The sequence below is a fragment of the Pollicipes pollicipes genome, unplaced genomic scaffold, assembly GCF_011947565.3.
Source record: "Pollicipes pollicipes isolate AB1234 unplaced genomic scaffold, Ppol_2.1 Scaffold_2555;HRSCAF=2994_pilon_pilon_pilon, whole genome shotgun sequence".
NCBI lineage: Eukaryota > Metazoa > Arthropoda > Thecostraca > Pollicipedomorpha > Pollicipedidae > Pollicipes > Pollicipes pollicipes.
This window is the reverse complement of record NW_023596136.1, coordinates 36336047-36354668: the sequence shown is the minus strand read 5'-3', so window position 1 is coordinate 36354668 and position 18622 is coordinate 36336047. Positions and strand designations below refer to the sequence as shown.

At 55.7% G+C, this 18622-nt stretch overlaps 2 protein-coding genes across 3 annotated transcripts; both read right to left on the bottom strand.

Annotated features, from left to right (window-relative positions):
• Window positions 1–165: 165 nt before the first annotated feature.
• LOC119104651 (leucine-rich repeat neuronal protein 2) lies at window positions 166–9913 on the bottom strand. 2 transcript variants are annotated; one of them, XM_037228375.1, is made up of 9 exons: window positions 9762–9913; window positions 7762–8238; window positions 6939–7195; window positions 6342–6457; window positions 5958–6097; window positions 4244–4425; window positions 3360–3581; window positions 2387–2605; window positions 166–1004 (listed from the first exon to the last, which is right to left on the bottom strand). In XM_037228375.1, the coding sequence occupies exons 2-9, from the start codon at window positions 8221–8223 to the stop codon at window positions 923–925; spliced, it is 1680 nt and encodes a 559-aa protein (XP_037084270.1). In that variant the 5' UTR covers window positions 8224–8238; window positions 9762–9913; the 3' UTR covers window positions 166–922. The 2 variants fall into 2 exon arrangements, with proteins under 2 accessions (XP_037084270.1, XP_037084277.1); XM_037228382.1 differs by lacking the exon at window positions 2387–2605.
• Window positions 9914–14628: 4715 nt separating this feature from the next.
• On the bottom strand, window positions 14629–18253 carry LOC119100824 (platelet-activating factor acetylhydrolase IB subunit beta-like). The gene is given in 5 exon segments (XM_037223979.1): window positions 14629–15045; window positions 15743–15931; window positions 17346–17468; window positions 18028–18177; window positions 18179–18253. Coding segments are annotated over 5 exon segments (627 nt in total). The 3' UTR covers window positions 14629–14955.
• Between the last annotated feature and the right edge of the window lie 369 nt (window positions 18254–18622).

Here is an 18622-nt window from a genome sequence, read left to right as displayed (position 1 = left end):
CTTCTCGGAAAACCGCGCCGCATTGGAGGGCGATGATCGCATGCGCGTGGATCGGCTGCTGTGGATGGCATGCGATGAGGGAAACAAATCCCGGTCAGCCAGCTGTTCCAATCAAGTGCTTACTTGTAGTGTGGCCAGGACCGGAAAAGGGCAGCGGTTGTAGTTTCGTACTCATTTCAGAGGGCTTCTCCCAACTTTGAAAAGGAAGTGTGCAAAATCTGGTGAGAATTTCGTTTTAGGGTATTTTTGAGGTGTTGACACATTTTCACAATTCACCCCCGTCAGCGTGCTTCGCGAAACTACGTCCCTGTGTCGGGTGTGGATTAATTTGTCTCGGGTCGTCTGCAAAACTCATCACATGCGTGATTTGTCGATCATCAGCTCGACCCACGTATAGTTGGTACATCGCTCCTGTGGACCAGTAAACTGAAACACTTGCAAATAACTCGTAAACGCATCTGGTGATGGTTCTATTTGGCACAGGCCCCAGGCGAGCGGACACCGTTTGCGTGTGTTGATTACGCACGCGTGTGCGTGGTTTAATTATGAAGTCGACCTGGCTGAAGTTTGGACATCAGCTCAGCAGACCGGCAGACTAGAACAATCATAACATATTTTCAAACGCTTAGTCAGGCGCTTGAAACACCCCGTTCGTCGATGTCTTGTCGACAAGTCTACTGCACAGGCTGCCTCGCGTGAGCTAGCTCGGAGTCAACAACATACGTCGTGTCTGTTTTTGACGGGAATCTGAGCTGCTCAACCACTGGATTGTGCCTTGCGAGACCAACCGGTGCATCCAGTGACGTCACATGCCCGCTGGGTGACGTCACGTCATCTATTGGGGACGTCACACCACGTAGTGATCAGTCTTGACACCAGGCGGCGCCGACCGTGAAGACGAGTCGCGTGCTGTCGGGCGCCCCTACGCGTCAACGGTGGGCCTGTCGTCGACGTCCACCTCCTCCTCCATGACGGCGCGCCGGTAGCGGATTTGCTGTCTCGCCCTGGCGGAGAGAAGGCGGAGAGCGTGGCGTTACAGCAGGCGTAGCAGAGTACCGAACGGCACGCGTGGAGGTGGCAGGAGCGGTGGAAAGAAAGATGCGGTGTGTTGTGCAATGCGAGGGAAGTGAATGAGAAATAGGAACGAAAAAGGGTGTCGAACCGAACGGCACGCGTGGAGGTGGCAAGAGCGGTGGAAAGGAAGATGCGGTGCCTTGTGCAACGAGAGGTGAGTGAATGAGAAATAGGAACGAAAAAGGGTATCGTGCAGGATTTTGTGGAGCACTTGGACGCAGCAGGCGGAACGTACTGACGAGGCTGATGGGCAGAGCGAGCAGCTGATCCTGACTCATTGCGGGGAAGCAGACGCGCGACCAACGCCACAGCAAAGCGGAGGTCCGCGTACAGTGTGGCGAATTTGCGCGCGCTAAGGGATGCTTTCAAGCAAAGGGATGCTTTCTGTCGCTGGGGATCCTGAATGAATGTGAGTACGAGACTATGTAGAGGAAATGAACAGCGCTAGGCGGTGCTTAGAGACGGCCCCACATAATCCAAAGAAAGTGAGAAGACGTTTGCGTAGCTGAGAAAAGTCATCAGCCTGCTGGAGACGTAGGAACTTCATGCAAGCAGGTATTGGGAGTCTCATGCTCTTGTCAAAATATGCCTCATGGTCCAGAGATGTAAAGATCCGCATTTGCGATGGCGGAGAAAATGCCGCCTTATCTTCCACATGTGTAGGGAAAATGGTTCAAATAGACGGCCGACAAATACAGGTCACCGAAGCAGAGGACGCTGCACAAATGCGTGCACAAAGTATGGTGAAATAAGGCAGACAGCACTGGGTCGTTGACTCCGCTGACAGGGTGGCCCAAGTCGACGGAAGGGAAGACCGTGCAGTGCCCAGGCCATGGAAACAAGTTTTGAGCGAGCGCATCTCGAACCGGATGAGCGCATGTAAACGACATGAGATAGGATGCAGGGAACACCAATTACCTTACAAAGCAGGCAGGGTACTAATAAAAGTCATGGTTGTGAACCTAGGACCCACCAGAAAGCAAAAATAACAGCGGGGAGGTTTTGGAACGAGTGCATGGGCAAACAAATACAGGGCACTATGAAATTTGAGAGCAGAAGTGCTCTCGCAGGGTCAAGTCGGCTTTGCAGACTTGAAACTTACAATTAATGGTGTTCCTCTGGCAAGCGAATGCGAGCAAGAGGAACAAAGAAATCCGGCAACATCCTCCTTATGCGCATCTGGACCCTCCGGTCACGCAGAACATGACCAATTGGCCCAATGGCAGCTCTGACGTGACGTATTTCTTTCACGATAACGATGCGGTAAAATTACACCGAGCATGCCGAGAGCGCTGTCGCCGCGAGCAGGTACCTGTATTTGGCCGACTCAGTCTGACGCCGGATGGCGTAGAGGGCGGCGCCGGCGGAAATAAGCAGGAAGAGGAAGAAGCTGCCGACCAGCCGCAGCAGGATGGGGTCGGAGGGCGATATCACGCCCGTGCGGTCCGCACCCACGATGAACCAGAAGAAGAAGACGCAGACAATGAGCACCACCACCGCCCCCAGCTGTGACGTCATATACAGCTTGTTGCTGAAGCAGACAGGCGGGGAGCGTGGTGAGGGCGCAGCGAGCGGCCGGGCTGGTCACACCAGGGCCGCGTGTGCGGCGCTGGTGGGGGACGCGTAAGCATGGGGACACGTTGGCGCCGCAAGCATGCGGTTGCGTGGCGCCTTGGTCACGACTGGGGGGACGTATTTGTAGCCTTGGCCATGTGGAGAGAAATGGCATGCATCTTCCCGAGACGGATTCAAATGTGACGTGAAGTTTTGGTTCCTGTATTACATTGCATTGTGATGTTCAGAATCCATAACACTGCCAGTGCAGTCAACTTGTGTAGTTTTGTGGCGTCAACATGATAAAGATACGCTACTTTTGTATCATGCACGCCAGAAGATTTACACCCTTTTAACACCCTTTTAAGTTTGAATGCACACTAAGCACAATGCCCAGAATCAGCTTCACCTCCCAGTTGTCTCCAGGGAAGGGCCGCGCAACAACACGCTGTTCCAGCTAGCCCAAAGGAGCTTCCCCTGCCGCCAAGGCCGCCATGGAGCTCTGATTGGCGCGTGTATCCCCCTCGCAGACCGTGGCTCAGTCTGCCATAACGTCATGCTGTCTCTCCTCTCGGCCCAGCGACGCCCGTCACTCGCAACCGCTGCGACGCGTCACGTCACGGAGCCACACGCGTCACGTCACGCAGCCACACGCGTCACGTCACGTAGCATGCAGGCAGCTCACAGGCGGAAAAGCCGCGCGGCCGCCGACCAGCGCCGCTCGCGCCCACCTGTAAGCGCGGCGGATCTTGTCGCGCCGCCAGAAGAGGAAGCCGACCACGCCAGCGGCGATGAGAATGACCAGCGCGCCGACGGAGAGGGCCGCGGCCAAGGTGGAGTTCGAGCCGCCGCGTCGGTTCAGCAACGGCGCCTCCGGCGGGCAGATGAACACGTCCGGCGTGTCTGCCAGGCGCTCCAGCGCCTCTCCGGCCAGGTCCGGCGGCGACTGACACCTGACGGGGGATGTGGTCGGGTCACGTGGGGCCTGGTGCTGGCCAGGAGTGACTGGCATTTGGAGGTCAGGTGGGACCTTGTGCTGGCCCAGGGTGAATGGCACCTGAGAGTCAGGTCGCACCTGGGGTTGGTCAGGGGTGGCTAGCACCTGTGGGTCAGATGGGCCCTGGTGCTGGTCAGGGGGGACTAGCACCAGGGGGTCAGGTGGGACCTTGCGCTGGCTAGGGGTGACTGACACCTGGAGGTCGGGTGGAATCTGGTACTAGCCAGGGATGGCTGGCACCTGTGGAGGGTTAGTGCGGTTCTGTGCTCAAATTTCCGGAGGTCAATGCACTCGCCAGCTTAGCAGTACCACAGCCAGACTTGTCGCTCTCCGGTTCCGTTTAACATTGCTCGCCACGTTAATGTGATTAAGAGCCAAGGCAGATGTCATCTGTTTAAAACATGATATAAGCACATAACATATCCAAATGCTCATGTCTGCAGACCGCCAGCCTAGCCGTGCGGCCCGAAAACCATCCTGCATGCGCTTTGCTTAACCGTGGGTGTGAAGGATGCGGTGTCCATGAGGAGCAGGTGGTCCTCTCCGCTGTGTTCACGCGCTGGCGGGGCCTGCTGCAGCACTCACGTGACTAGGCCAGTCGTCTGCTGCAGCACTCACGTGACTCGGCTGGCCGCATGCTCGTCGACGGTCTCCAAGTGCTGCATGAGGTTGGTGGTCATCCACTTGATGAGGCAGTCGCAGTGCCACGGGTTGTCCTCCAGCCGCAGCATCACCAGCTGGTCCCAGAAGGGCACCGTGCGCTCGTCCAGCGTGGTCAGGTTGTTGCCGCTCAAGAGCAACTGTGGAGAGGGAGGCCGTGATAGGGACGGCGCGGCGGACGCGTGTCGGTCTGCTCGACAGGGCGGAGCCAAGGTGCGACGGGAGAAGAGCACGTACCCACGCCAGGAGCGTGGCAAGCAGACTCACAGGGCAGCGGCCTTTAGAGGGTGGTGCATTTGCGTCCCAGGGTGCGGACGGAAACCAGTCAGTGTTAACTGATGCTTCATAGCCGTTTGTCGGTGAATTTGACGCATCGGTCCTGTACATAGAAGGGTATCAGGTTTTACTAAGTCTCGTGTTATACTTGCTTGCTTAACACGCGGCCAGGGGGCCGGTTGGATATCCTTCGCTTGGGTGGAGGAGGGGGGGGGGAGTCAATTCCCCCCCCCCCCGAGATCTCAGGAACTAAGAAAGCAAGGACACTAAATTCACAGGGTGTGTTGACCTGTCTGTGAACTCACTTAAGTCAAAGTTTGAGGTTCCCAGGTCAGGACCTTCGGATCAAATAGCTTCAAAAATGTTCAATCCCATGTTGGCCTCCAAAGGGTCCCTAGAACCTAGACAACTTTCCCTAGCAAAAAGCCCCATGATCATCTATGGTCAGTGGTCTTTTTGACCTTTTAAATGTCATGGTGACCCAAATCATACAAGACCGCTTTGAGTTTTGCATTTGGTTAAGCGACAAAGATTACACTGTGCGGTATGCGCCTAAAACTAAAATGTTGACTTGGGTCATTCTAGGTCAGTGCCTGTTCTGACATTTAAGAAGTCTATGGAAGGTGTATATTGCGGTTCCTAGTACCAATAAATTCGAAATCAGCGTCATAACTATCCCATTCAGCAAGTGCTGTAGTAAAAAACAGGTTGGTTTTGACCTTGGTCTGACCTTTATACCTGACCATAGGTCAATGTAATTTGTTCATTCAATTGTTGCGTTGCCCAAGAAAGCATCTCAAAGATGTATGCTTTCGTCTAACACTTCGTTGTTGCATCAGGTTGAACGATTCCCTAGAAATCGCCTTCGCTGAAACCATGGCCTGACTTTGACTTGGCATAGGTCAGTGACCGTGCAAGGTGCATCTACATTTGTTTTATGTCAGACTATCCGCTATTCAATTTTTTACAGCTATGCAAAATTGGCCGCGGCTACACCGCGCTGTTTGGAAACCATTCTGGAAAACCTGCGAGGGTCAATTTGACCCCACCCGAGCGCGTGTTAATGCTGGTGCTTCATGATGACATCAAAAATCGCCACTTCAGTCATCTACGAACCATCCGATTGACCTTGAGACATACCCATGCGCTGCGTCCGTTACGGCTTCTGTGATTGTAACCCAGAATTCCGCGTCGGAATGCACAGAGAGAGCAAGATCAAAAGCGCTGATTTGATGTGCACACACGCCACAGCGCGGAGTGGGCAGAGCATTGCCGCGGCTGTAGGCTGCAAACGTTTTGCTTCACTACAGCATCATTATTTCTTCAACATCTGCTGCCGCTCGTCCTTTGCCGCTCAGCTCCGCCGGGATGGCCCCCTCCGACGGCTTGGTCTCACCTCCTTCAGGGGGAAGATGCCGCGAGACGTGTCCATGCCGCGGAACACCTGCGGGCTGAGGCTCCAGAGGCGGGGGTTATCGCGGCAGCGCAGCACACGCAGCCCCACCAGCGTGGAGAAGGACCCCGCTCCGATGTACTCTGCGGAGGAGGCGGGCCAGCTGTCAGCGGCGAGTGACAGGACCGCGGACGGTCTCATGTTTGGGAGTCTGCGCAGACGGTCTGCATGGCCATCGAACGCTTATGGCAGCGCCCGAAACGAGTTGTGTCAATGGCAAAACATCTGTGTATGCATGGCATGGTGGTCTGGACATGACTTTTCTTGATTCGTCGACTTGGGTGAAGCGTTCGCATGTACGCAATATGTTGCAGTATCTTTGGTCACCTAGTTTCGGCATGGAGGAGAGGTTCAGTATCTCCAGCTTGGTCATGCCGTTGAAGGAGTTCTCGTCGACCGCCTTGATCGGATTGCCGTTCAGTCGCAGAGATGTGATGGCGTGACTGGAAGGGGCGACAGACTTGAAAGTGTGGGAGAGCAGGGCTTGGCATTCTTTGAGAACGCTCTTCTAACACTACACGACGGCGATTGAATTACTTGAAAGTGTGGGAGAGCAGGGTTTGGCATTCTTTGAGAACGCTCTTCTAACACTACGCGACGGCGATTGAATTCCTTGGCTACATGATTCAGCTTTTCTTGTTAACTGTTGTGGATGACGCGGAGGCCCATCGACGAAACGTTCATGTGATCTCAAACACACGAGTTGTCGTATCCGTTTCCCCCGTCCACCCTGACCGAAGTGTTGTTAAAAGCGAGTAACCCCAGCATCACAGCTGTTGTGACACAACATATGATATTCATGGGAAGTGTACATCAGCTTTGCACAAGAGATGCAGATCCACAGGTACGCCTATCTCACATACCTCCCACTGATATCCCACCAGCATCATCATCGCACACACCGAGCCATCTCCTCCAGCCCACCTGTTGTACAGGTCCGGCGGCACCACAGCCAGCTGGTTATCGCCCAGGTCCAGCTCACGGAGCGTGATGAGGGCGTGCAGGAAGCCGGTGGGCAGCTGGCGCAGCCCCGTACCGGCCAGTCGCAGCACGCGCAGCCGTGCCAGCTCCGTCACCGCCAGCACCGTGTGGTGGTCGAGAACGGAGAGCGGGTTGTACGACAGGTCGAGCTCTCGCAGCTTCGACAGGTGTGAGAAAGCGTCCTCGTAGATCGAGTGGATCTGCGGCAGTGGTGGCGCGGTTGTGACGCGGCCGCAGTGTGCGGATGCGGGGATGTGAGGATGTCCACAGAACAATAGCGTAGCATGTTGAATAGAGATTCAAGACGCAGTCTTGTCTTTTAACCTTTGCATTTTCTTTCCCATTGATCGATTATAAATATGCAGTAATGTGTTCCGTTGGTTAAGTGGAATATTGATAAGCACTTTATAAGAAGCCAGTGCAAGCCTATTTGCATGCATATGAACCGATAAATAGGACATGGGACGCAGTTATTGACAGTGTGAGTTTTTACTCAAACATCATCATCTTGAGCACACACACTTTGAACATGGACATGTAAGCGCCCAGTGGTTTTCGTCAGAGAGGCACTGTTTGCTCGTTGAACACAACGGGAAGTCGCATTATTTGCCTGCGGGACGGTCTTTGCTTAGATCCACCAATCCTACAGCTACTCAAGCCATGACAACTCTTGCGGGGTCTCCAGACCCTGCAAGAGTTCTCACAATCGCGGTCCCGAGACCCCGCCGACTCCACACGCCATCCCGGGACCACGCCGGTTCCTCACGCCATTGTAGCTGAGAACGAGGACTTCCAGAGACGACGGCTGGTAGCTGTTGGCGCTGTACTGGCCGCGGAACGTGTGCTCCTGCAGCGAGTCACGGCTCAACTTGTTATGACTCAGGTCCAGCCGGCGCAGACGGGACAGCGCTTGGAACGCGTCATCGGCGATTTTAGTGACGTCATTGTGCTGGAACGAGAGGTCCACGACATCGAGCGCCGGCAGCGCCACCACCTGGGTCAGCGAGTTCTGGTCGTACTGCAGCTGAATTCCGCTCTTGTTGGCAGGCCAGGTGTCGCTGGTGCCGAACGTTTCCCCCAGGTCCAGGTCCGTGCAGTCGATGATGTACGGGTCGGCTTCGGTGCACTTGCACTGTGAGCACACGGTCGAGCCGAAGAAGAAGCCGGCTTCAGTAGATGGCAGCACCAGCGCCAGGCAGGTGACGCTCAGGGCGATGCAGGTCTTCATGGCGGGGCGCAATGTCTGTAACATAAATGAAAACAAACGTCGCTTCGTGTTCATAAGCCTGTCACAAGCGGTGCTTGTCGACCAAAGCTTCCCTCACGAACAATCAACAGAACGTTGCACCTAACCCTTACGGATGAGTGCCTTACGGGCGCCGCGCGGCAAACCCTCTGAGATTTTCCGAAATAACGTTCTGAGCGGTTTCGAGCACAATGCCGGATTTTTTAATACCTGAGTTAAAGCACCTTTACACGTTTTGAGAAGGTCTCAGTTTCCGATCCACAGGGTGCGTGATCTTTGACCTCTCACTCGACGTCCTGTCTGTGTCGTTTTGCTTACAAGCGACAGATAACGCTTATTATCGCAGGAAATGTGCTCCAAATAGGTTTTACAGACCCTGCTTGATTCTTGTATCTCTCTACAGTACATACAAATAATTGCGGTGGTTTTGCAAGATGAGGTCATCCCAGAGCGCTTCGAATTTTGTTACCAGATTTGACCGTTTGAAGATCATACGACAAATCTTAATGACGCTTATCTTAAAACTTCAGAGGACCTTTCTAAGCTTTTCGTCCGCATTGTTGTGGCTTGTTTAGTTCTTGACACAGCCGCACGGGCCAATGCAAAAACTACTTTACTCCTTTGACCTAACATGACATATCACGGGTCAGATGTGTCGATGTCTATTAGTGACTGTCTGATAGTGTTCAAGGGCTTCAGTGTTGTCCTCTGCATTGCCGTTTCACGCTTACTTTTTGAGATAACTGGAGACGTTAATATGACCACTTCGACCTGGATATTGGAGCTCACATGCTACAGTAACTTACGTGCTACAGGGGATCATCACATGCTGTTGTTAACATTGTGACTACGACGCGCACAGCTGCTGAGGTTATATGGCGTCGCTTGCTTCTCACCCTGGCAGGAGGGGCGGGCACCGCGGGGGATGAAGCCCCTTACCTCCAGTTTCCACACGCAGTAGCCAACGCGGGCGCGTTAACCACTGCGCCACCGGTGCCCAATGTCACTCGTCAGACAGTCCCATGGAAAAGAACAAGACAAGTCCGGTACGTGCGATTCTGCTAACGATGAGGCTTTGAAGGGACATGGGGGCATGGTCATGACCGCGGGCTTACATACAAAACGAAACGAAGGCGCGGTTTCGGGTGGACGGGTTGGGGAAACAGAAACTGTTCTCCTATGCGCGTGATCCCCAGCAATGCGATGCCAAAAGACGAATGACAAGATTTATAAGTGGAAGAGGCACACTGCCCGCCCGACGGCCCCCTTTCCCACATAGACCACTTCGGCCTTTTGTCTTCCCCTGGACTTCACCGTGACGTCATTTATAACATTCACGGCATCCCGCATGACCTGTTTGCACACCATACATACGAACCCAGCTGCACCTCCCGGGATGCACTGGACGTAACACCTGACGGACAGAATGCTGTAACAGCACAGAGGACACAGACAGACGCCCCCTGAACTCCTCACACTCTCCTCGGGAGCGCCGCCAACTGCACCTCGCTTACGCTCACCTCACGCGCTGTCCTTCACCTCTGCAGGTCTCCGCCCGCTGCGATGGCCGATTCCCCGGCCGGTGCGTTCTCACGCGTCGTCCCGCTACTCTTCAGCGATCGCCGACGAGCGGCCCGTGTCTCCGACGGCGGCGACGGCAACGCTGCCCGAGGCGCACTGCCGACGCCGCTGAGTCAGCGGCCTGGTAATCGGTATCGCGATGTCGGAGGCCCGGCGCCTCGTATCGCGCGTCCGGCCGGCCAGCTGATAGCGCGCGCAAACAGCGGACCACCGATGACGCGCGGTCCCGCTGCAGCGCAGGTGACGGAATGTCAGCACGGGGCTCCCCACTGCGGAGCCCCAGTGATAGGGAGCGCCGCCCGCCTCTGTGGGGCCCCGGTGAAAGGGAGCGCCGCCCGCTGCTGTGGGGCCCCGGTGATGGGGAGCGCCGCCCGCCGCTGTAGAGCCTAAGTGAAGGGGAGCGGCGTCCGCCGCTGTGGGCTCCAGTGATGGGGAGCGCCGCCCGCCGCTGTGGGGCCCCAGTGATAGGGAGCGGCGCTCGTCGCTGCGGAGCCCCGGTGATAGTGGAAGGCGCTCGCCGCTGAGGGCTCCAGTGATAGGGAGCGCTGTTCCCACTACTGAGCCCCGGTGGTAGGGGAAGGCGTTCGCCGCTGAGGGATCCGGTGATGCGGAGCGGCGCCCGTCGCTGCGGAGCTCTTGTAATAGGAGAAGGCGTTCGCCGCTGAGGGCTTCAGTGATGCGGAGCGGCGCCCGTCGCTGCAGAGCTCTGGTGATAGTGGAAGGCGCTCGCCGCTGAGGGCTCCAGTGATGCGGAGCGGCGCCCGTCGCTGCAGAGCTCTGGTGATAGGGGAAGGCGCTCGCCGCTGAGGGCTCCAGTGATGCGGAGCGGCGCCCGTCGCTGCAGAGCTCTGGTGAAAGGGGAAGGCGCTCGCCGCTGAGGGCTCCAGTGATAGGGAGCGCTGCTCACCACTACGGAGCCCCGGTGATAGGGGAAGGCGCTCGCCGCTGAGGGCTCCAGTGATGCGGAGCGGCGCCCGTCGCTGCAGAGCTCTTGTGATTGTGGAAGGCGCTCGCCGCTGTGGGCTCCAGTGATGAGGAGCGGCACTCGTCGCTGCAGAGCTCTGGTGATAGAGGAAGGCGCTCGCCGCTGAGGGCTCCAGTGATGCGGAGCTCTGGTGATAGGGGAGCGGCGCCCGCCGATGTGAGCCACCGCTGCCGCGGACTGTGTTCCTACTGCCGGAGGGCTAGACCACTCGGAGTGTGTCCGAATCTGGTCGAACTCGGACTCGATACCGGGTTTGTGCTGTTTGGGGGGCCGGGCTCGAGTAAATCGATTTAATTTAGGGGTGAATCGTAATAGGATTCGACAACTATAACAAAAACATTGAACTCGGGCCGAGACCCGACCAGGAGAGCCGGCCAAGCTTGGGCTGAAAGATTCTTTTGAAAGTGGGACTCACGCTAAACTTTGATCCGCATTCCATTTTCAGCCAAGTCGAAATTATAAAATGGGTTCTCGCCTATGGCGGATCGACTGGTGAAGGCTGCATGCCGATCGGTGCCATATGCTCCCAGCATGGTCTGTCTGCAGACCTATTTTTTCGTTGTTTTTTTGTATTGTTGTTGAACTTTGACCCAACCCAGTCATCACGTTCTGGAAAGGACAGGTTATCGACTAAGCGGCATCGAATAAAGAGGATTTCATGTCAATCGGTGGCATACGCTCGGAGCATGGGGCTGTCAACAGCTTTGGTCGGCCGTTTAGTCCCTTCCGTGCGCATCCACTTTCGCCCAGCAGTCGACCGGCTGACCGAGACTCGGCGCCGCGCCGCCCGGACGAGCTACATCTCATGTGACCCCTCGTGGGCACCCGTGACCCCTGGTGACACACTCGTGTCCTTCACGACTGACACTCTGCGTATGCCATCATTGGAGGTGAACCTGTCTCCTAAGTCTGCTTGCCCCCGTCAAGCAAACAGTAGATTGAAGACAGACTCAACGCTGATAAGTGATTCGTACCATCCGTATAGTTCACCCGTACGGAGGCGTACGATGCTGGTGCGCAGTGGACCTCCGGCAACATGCCTGAGCATAACCCCCGGCGGGCCTCTGAAGGGGGAGGGGTACCCATGAGGCACGGCTGAGGCACATCCATCGTCGGCCGGCACGTGCGGCTGCTGATGGCCCCGGCTGCCTCCATTGTGCACGATTGCGCTGTAAAGCACGTCTAGAGGGTCTGATGGGGTATGTCTTCTATTGTTATGTATCAGATCTATAGGGTCTGATAAGGTCTATAGTCATGCATCAGGTCTATATTGTCCGATAGGGTCTGTCATCTATAGTCATGTATCAGATCTATAGGGTCTGATAAGGTCTATCATCTATAGCCATCTTTCAGGTCTGTAGGGCTTGATGGACATTTGGGTTGATATCGACCAGTTTTCCTAAGTTTTCCTTGTTCGTTGCGATGTGGTGGTGTGCAAAATGGCGCGCGGACGAAATGGTGCAGAGCAAACTCAACGCGAGCGCAGTGCAAGCATAACCATCTTATCGTTGCAGAACCCACTCATGTCGCGTTGCTGATATGCCATGAACTTTGAACAGGGATGATCCAGGAGCGTAGCCTCTTGCAACTTTCCATCCTCGCCGCAAGGTGGCTAGATCGACCGACGTCCGACCACACGTATGTACCTATGTCATGACGGGTGCAGCACGCTTACCTCGTCTCAAATAGTAATCAAGCGTCATACGCTATTCATCACGCCGTGTGGAGAATGCTTGAGGCATATCACTGCAATCTACGAAGAAACCTACCACAGTGGGGCTAGGCGATAAGTACTTACCAGTTCCGTTACTTTCACAGCTAAATTGCTACGTTGTTAATTCTGCAATGTCAGTACACCGGTATTCCACTTCATCCATGCTGACAAGCAACCCACTTCAGTGCGTGTACGTAATGCTAAGTTACATTCGTTGCTAAAAAAAAGGGCGTAGGTGAATGCCGCGCCGGCCACACCGCAGCGCACGTCCGCGGCTGATGGGTGCGTCGCCCGGGCCCGCCGCTGCCGTGCTGCATGAGCCACGCCTCTTTCCAGCATTGTACAATTTGCTCACCATTGTACCTGCTTTATATGATACATTGTCCGCTTTATAACACTATACCTGCTTTACGCGGTCGACGGGCGCCTATGTGTACTGAGCTGTTCAATACTGGCAGACACTGCTGTGTTCAGATCCATGACTGCTGGTGACGTACGGCTGGAGCCCGATACTGGAGGCCGGATGCAGCAGAACTCTTTGATGACATAGGGTTCGGACCAGGATTCTGGGACTCAGTCTGACTGTGCTGAACTGTTGCTCTGTTGCTGTGACTATTTACGCTTTATTTGCCACCCGTACGGTCTCTGAAACTGTCGTCCGATTGCTCAGCCGCAGTGAAGTTTCTGCTCTGTGTCATCCCTCACGTCCGGTCGCTCAGTCTCTGAGCGACTGTGTAGCTGCCGGAAGGCACAGGTACCGTTAAGGATCTTCAGAGCCGGCCTTCATCCCATTAGCGCCAGCTCCCGGCGCCGGCCGTCCCAGAACGGCGAGACCCGGGACGTAACTCAGCGCACGTGCTGCGCGCGCGATACTTGCAATACGACGCGCGTGGCTTTCGTGTTAAAGGTCGCGTCTGGGGTGACATCGCAGGCTTATCCCGGGGCGTATCACACGCATCATGGGATGACTCGTGCTCAGCTCAAGCCCATGCTGCTCGTTAAGTGCTGAACGCCGACTGCGGTCTCCCAGAGCTATTGCATGGAGCATGGAGCCTGGTCGTTACAGGGTTCTGCCTGGCAGCGTTTGTGTGAAATGAAGAGCACGTGTCTTGCTTGAAATGCAGTTTCTCCCTCGCAATAAGCAAGTCCTCTTCCGTAAATCGTGTGTGGAATAAACAACATCGCAAACACTGACCACAAAGAAGTCAGCCTTTGCACGGAAAACACCGAGCTGGGCAAGCGATTGTGACCACCCGTGTACCCTAGGAAAGGCATCGCGCCATAAGTGTCGCTTACGCGGCGCAGCAAACTACACTATATTTTTTGGCAGCATTAACAGGAGTAAGAACCGTAGTGATGGCCGACAGGTCAGTCCCACGCGCGCTCTCCGACAGTCACAAATTTACACCAAGGAAACAGCATGCCCTTTATTCTGAGTTCTCGCGACACATACAGCGAACAAAATCAATGACACCGGAAGCACACACCATCCTCCAAACTCAGCTGACTCCCCCAGACTGTGACCACGGCGCTGAGGCCTCCATGGCCAGCAAGCCAAGAGCTGCTTCCGAAAATAGGACAGCGTTAGCAAGCCTAACACGGTGAAAAGGGGTCAGCCAAGGGTAGAGTACGAAAGGGCAGCGTTCGCAAGGCTTTTGTGAAACATCCACTGAAAGGCAATCGTTTCCACACCTCCACACGAAAAATCACAGATGTGGATCACACGGTGTACCATGCTCCATGCAAATTGCATACCGGCCCAACCCAGTGCGTTTGTATTGTCAGTTCCAGCATTGCAGCACCGCTTCTGGTGACAAGTGGAAGCAACCATCCCCACCACGCAACCAGAAAAGTGGCGTCTCTCCTTGGTGATTGGTGACCCTCTAGACGTACGCAATACAAACTAGGCTAAGTCGTTTGCAATGACACTTACAGCTAGCGAACAAAACAAAGTACTCCAGGAACCAGCGGCGTGCATATGGTTCACCTTCCCGACCACACACCCACAAAACAAGTCTAGCCAAAAACAACCGAGAGGAATGTGACCAACGGTCCTCCAAGGCGTTCGCCCCTCAGGTAATCGATGGGTTTCGCGCGGTGCCCCCTCCTCCTCCCACCAGCCCTGCAGAGCCCAACGGACGTCTCCGCAGCCCCAAACACAAGAGCGGCCGTGGCATGAACCTGGCCACCACCCCGCACAGTACATAACCAAACGTGCCGACAACCGAACCAAGCGACTCCTGAGTAGCTCATGGCCCCCTCGCTACCGCTGCACTCAGAGGAGCGGGGCAGCGGAAGCCAACGGCGTCGATAGGAGCGTACTGGTCACACAGAAGCAGAACGTAATACTGACATAACCGCCCACTGGCCGGCGGTGGGTCGGGAGCCGCGCCACGGGGCAGCGGTGGCGCCATCTACGCGCCGGTCGCGCGGCCTATTCGCCAGTGGCGCCGTCTAGGCATTCCTTCTCGTTCAGAATTTGCAGAATCAGGTCGTACACGGGCTCGAACACCTTCGAGTAGCCCTGTGACAAACAAGAGCAGCAGTCAGACAGGTGGATCACTTGCAGAAACAACGACAGAGCCATACACCTGCTTGACTGGACCGTGAGAAGGGTGCAACTGATGTGTCAAGCAGAGTAGAGAGCTGTTAACTGCAGCGCTCTGCTGTGGCCCTTTACCACACATCGCAGCTCGCCAATGCATCAGATGGTGTCCGTCACTCTCGCAGCAAGCCATTGTGTCATCCAACGCTACGAGTTCCTCCTGCCCTCCTCCCTTTCAGGTGGTCTCTGGCGCGCCAGACTGGTGCCGAGGACCAACTGCGGGGAGACGGGCCGGGCAGACCCGCGGCTGCCAGACCCGCCGACACACCCGCAGATCTCTGTCTTTTATACAATGGCGCTCCCGTGGTGTAAACCGTTACTGCGGTCATTGGGGCTGGGACGGCGCACATGGTGCGCTCCCCTCCCATGTGAGATACATTGTACTGACCTCCCAGGTCAGCTGCAGGGACAAAGTTCGATGCAGTGCGCTGACCCCCGCAGGGAGGCCTACGGTCGTACCACATCTGACCTCTGGCATGGGCGCAGGCCGCGTACTGACCCGCGACACTTGTCTAAATGTGCTGACCCTCACAGTGAGCTACAGGTGTACTTACCCCCGACACGGGACACAAGCGGTGCACCGACGTCCCACATCAGGGACCGGCTGCGAACTGACCTCCGGCGTCAGATGCAGATAGTCGGCCATGTCCTGGTGGTCGATCTGCCCGTCGGCCGAAACCAGCTCGCTGTAGTCGGCCAGCAGCTGCGTCCGCTCCAGCGACGCCAGCCGCCCGGCCAGCAGCTCGTTAGTCTGGGCGTTCCGCTCCCGCAGGTGGTTCGGCTTCTCGCCGCGAGGTAGCAGGCCCTGTGGCGGAGGTCGGCGATTACACGCCGGTCTGCAGAACAACACACGCACGCGCACGCACGCACGCACGCACGCACGCACGCCCCCCACACACACACACGCACGCACGCACGCACGCACGCACGCACGCACGCACGCACGCACGCACGCACGCACGCACGCACGCGCACGCACGCACGCACGCACGCACGCACGCACCACGCACGCACGCACGCACGCACGCACGCACGCACGCACGCACGCACGCACGCACGCACGCACGCACGCACGCACGCACGCACGCACGCACGCACGCACGCACGCACGCACGCACGCACGCAACGCACGCACGCACGCACGCACGCACGCACTCACGCACGCACGCACGCACGCACGCACGCACGCACGCACGCACGCACGCACGCACGCACTCACGCACGCACGCACGCACGCACGCACGCACGCACGCACGCACGCACCACACACACACACACACACACACACACACCACACACACACACACACACACCACACACACACACACACCACACCCACCACACACACACACAACACACACACACACACACACACACCACACCACACACACACACACACACACACACACACACACACACACACACACACCACACACACACACACACACACACACACACACACACACACACACACACACACATCACCGAGGAAATAAACGGCTCAAAACGCGGAGTGAGTTATTCTCAACCAGGCTAGCAAATGTCACATGCTACCTAGTAACATACCAAGAGGTAGCAGGCGACGAAATGGTGGCAGAGGCGGAACATTTTGTCGACAAATGTTAATGCAACCAACACACCTAAAGCTATTGAAACGATTGATTTTTTGCCCTGCTGACGTGTAAATAACCCCCCCCCCCCCCGCCATGTTTACCCTCTTCCACATCCCATGAGCATGCTCTGACATCCATGTGCGTACACTGGGTACCTGAACTCACGGTGCGGGGTTCGGGAGTTATTTCGGCAACAAGCTCCGTTTAGCTGGGTGGGCTCCCTGGAGATCCAGCTCAATACCCCGCATGAAAATGGCCAGGTAGTTGTCTCTGACTTGTGTGACTGATAGGCTTTACTGACAATGAGTGCTAGTAGCTAATTTGGATGGTCCTAGCGGGTTGTCATTGGCTGAAGTTGGCTATATCTTCTTTAACCCTCCACCTGTATGATTTGTCCTTGTCTGGTACAAATCGTACCGGATCTAAACCACCTCTTTGCGTGCTTCTGAATTTTGCTTTTAGTTTTTAGCTAGGAGTGCTACGACTTGATTTTATGTTTTCTGGTGTTAACGTACGGCTCGTTGTGTAGCTGAGATAGAGCGAGGGGCGCTCCCTGGCTACCTGTTCATGGGCAACGGCAAAGAAAAGAAAACGCAGCTGCATTACCATGACGATGACGAAGGCCTGCGGCTGCAGCTTCCGGATGACGTTCACGTTGGCCATGACGCCGTCGGCGATCTGCTCCGGCGAGAAGTTGAAGTTGTTGGTGCCCACCAGCAATACAACCACCTGCAGCATCGAATACGGCGCCCGTTTAACGAAGTTCGGAGAGTGACGTGATATAAGTGGACACAGGCCGGAGGTCCACTCACTGACGTGCTCCGATGCCTCAAGGAAGCGCACTTCAGGCTCGTATGACTGCAGGTCCACAGCATATAACTATATTTGCATCTGAACAGTCTAACAAAGACAAGCAATGCAACAAACCAAACACAAAAGGAACACATCCTTAGCGACGACCCATGTTGTGGGCAGTCGATGATAAAAACAAGCGTTGCTTCTAAGCATCATCAGGTCAGAGCTGATTGTCGGGTGCTTCTCCAAACTTTGAAACCTGCGAGGCGCTCGTTTTCGAAGTCTACTAGGATATTCTCAAGCTAAAATAAACTCGGATTTTAACCTAACCACGTTGCCACTTAAAAAGTTGTCCAAGCCCTCTAACCAGGTCTGACACCTGTTTTTAATTCCCTGCTGCAGAAGACACTCATCACGCATCATAACATCGCGCTAGAACGCGCCATCCGCTCTCCAGCGCGCAGGAGCGTGCCCGCCTCGCCGCTAGCTGTACCTTGGGGCAGAAGTTGTCCATCTCGCCGTGCGTGAGGCGCCAGAGCACGTGCTGCGTCTGGTCGCCGCCTATGCCGAAGTTAAGCGCGTGCAGCGGCGCGAAGCGGCGCTGCCACGTGTTTGAGTGCTGCAGGTGGTAGATGATGGAGTCGGCCGACCAGCACCACGTCCGGCTCGCGCTCCTTCGCCTCGCTCACGAAGCGCCGGTGCTGTGGAGGGCGGCACATCGTTGGCGACAAGGCCACGGTAATCATGATGCTGCTGCTCCTGCTACTGATGATGATCATCATCATAATTACTATACTTGGCCGCTCTTATCACTCTCAATATCCTTATCTAGGTTTGATGGAACATCAGTATTTGCTCGTGCGGCGCTTAAGCATGTGACAGGGTGGGAATCAGGTGGAAAAAGGTGGGAAAGAAAGAGGTGGAAATAAAATTTCTGCATCATGGTAATGTCAATTTCACCACAAGAAGGTTGATGAATGGAATAATTGGCCAGTCAAATTCCACTGCCTCCAAATAGTTGCGTTCGAAGGTGACTGCTCAGGTCACGAAACTAGCGTCAGAATTGGGACAGCGGAGCTGTAAACGGC

What these genes read in the sequence shown, in the direction of transcription:
- LOC119104651 (XM_037228375.1), bottom strand. Translation starts at nt 8,223, where the DNA reads ATGAAGACCTGCATCGCCCTGAGCGTCACCTGCCTGGCGCTGGTGCTG. An exon ending in AAGATCCGCCGCGCTTACAG is followed by an intron (nt 2,606 to 3,359) that starts GTGGGCGCGAGC and finishes TGTCTGCTTCAG; the next exon opens with CAACAAGCTGTATATGACGT. An exon ending in ACTGAGTCGGCCAAATACAG is followed by an intron (nt 1,005 to 2,386) that starts GTACCTGCTCGC and finishes TCTCTCCGCCAG; the next exon opens with GGCGAGACAGCAAATCCGCT.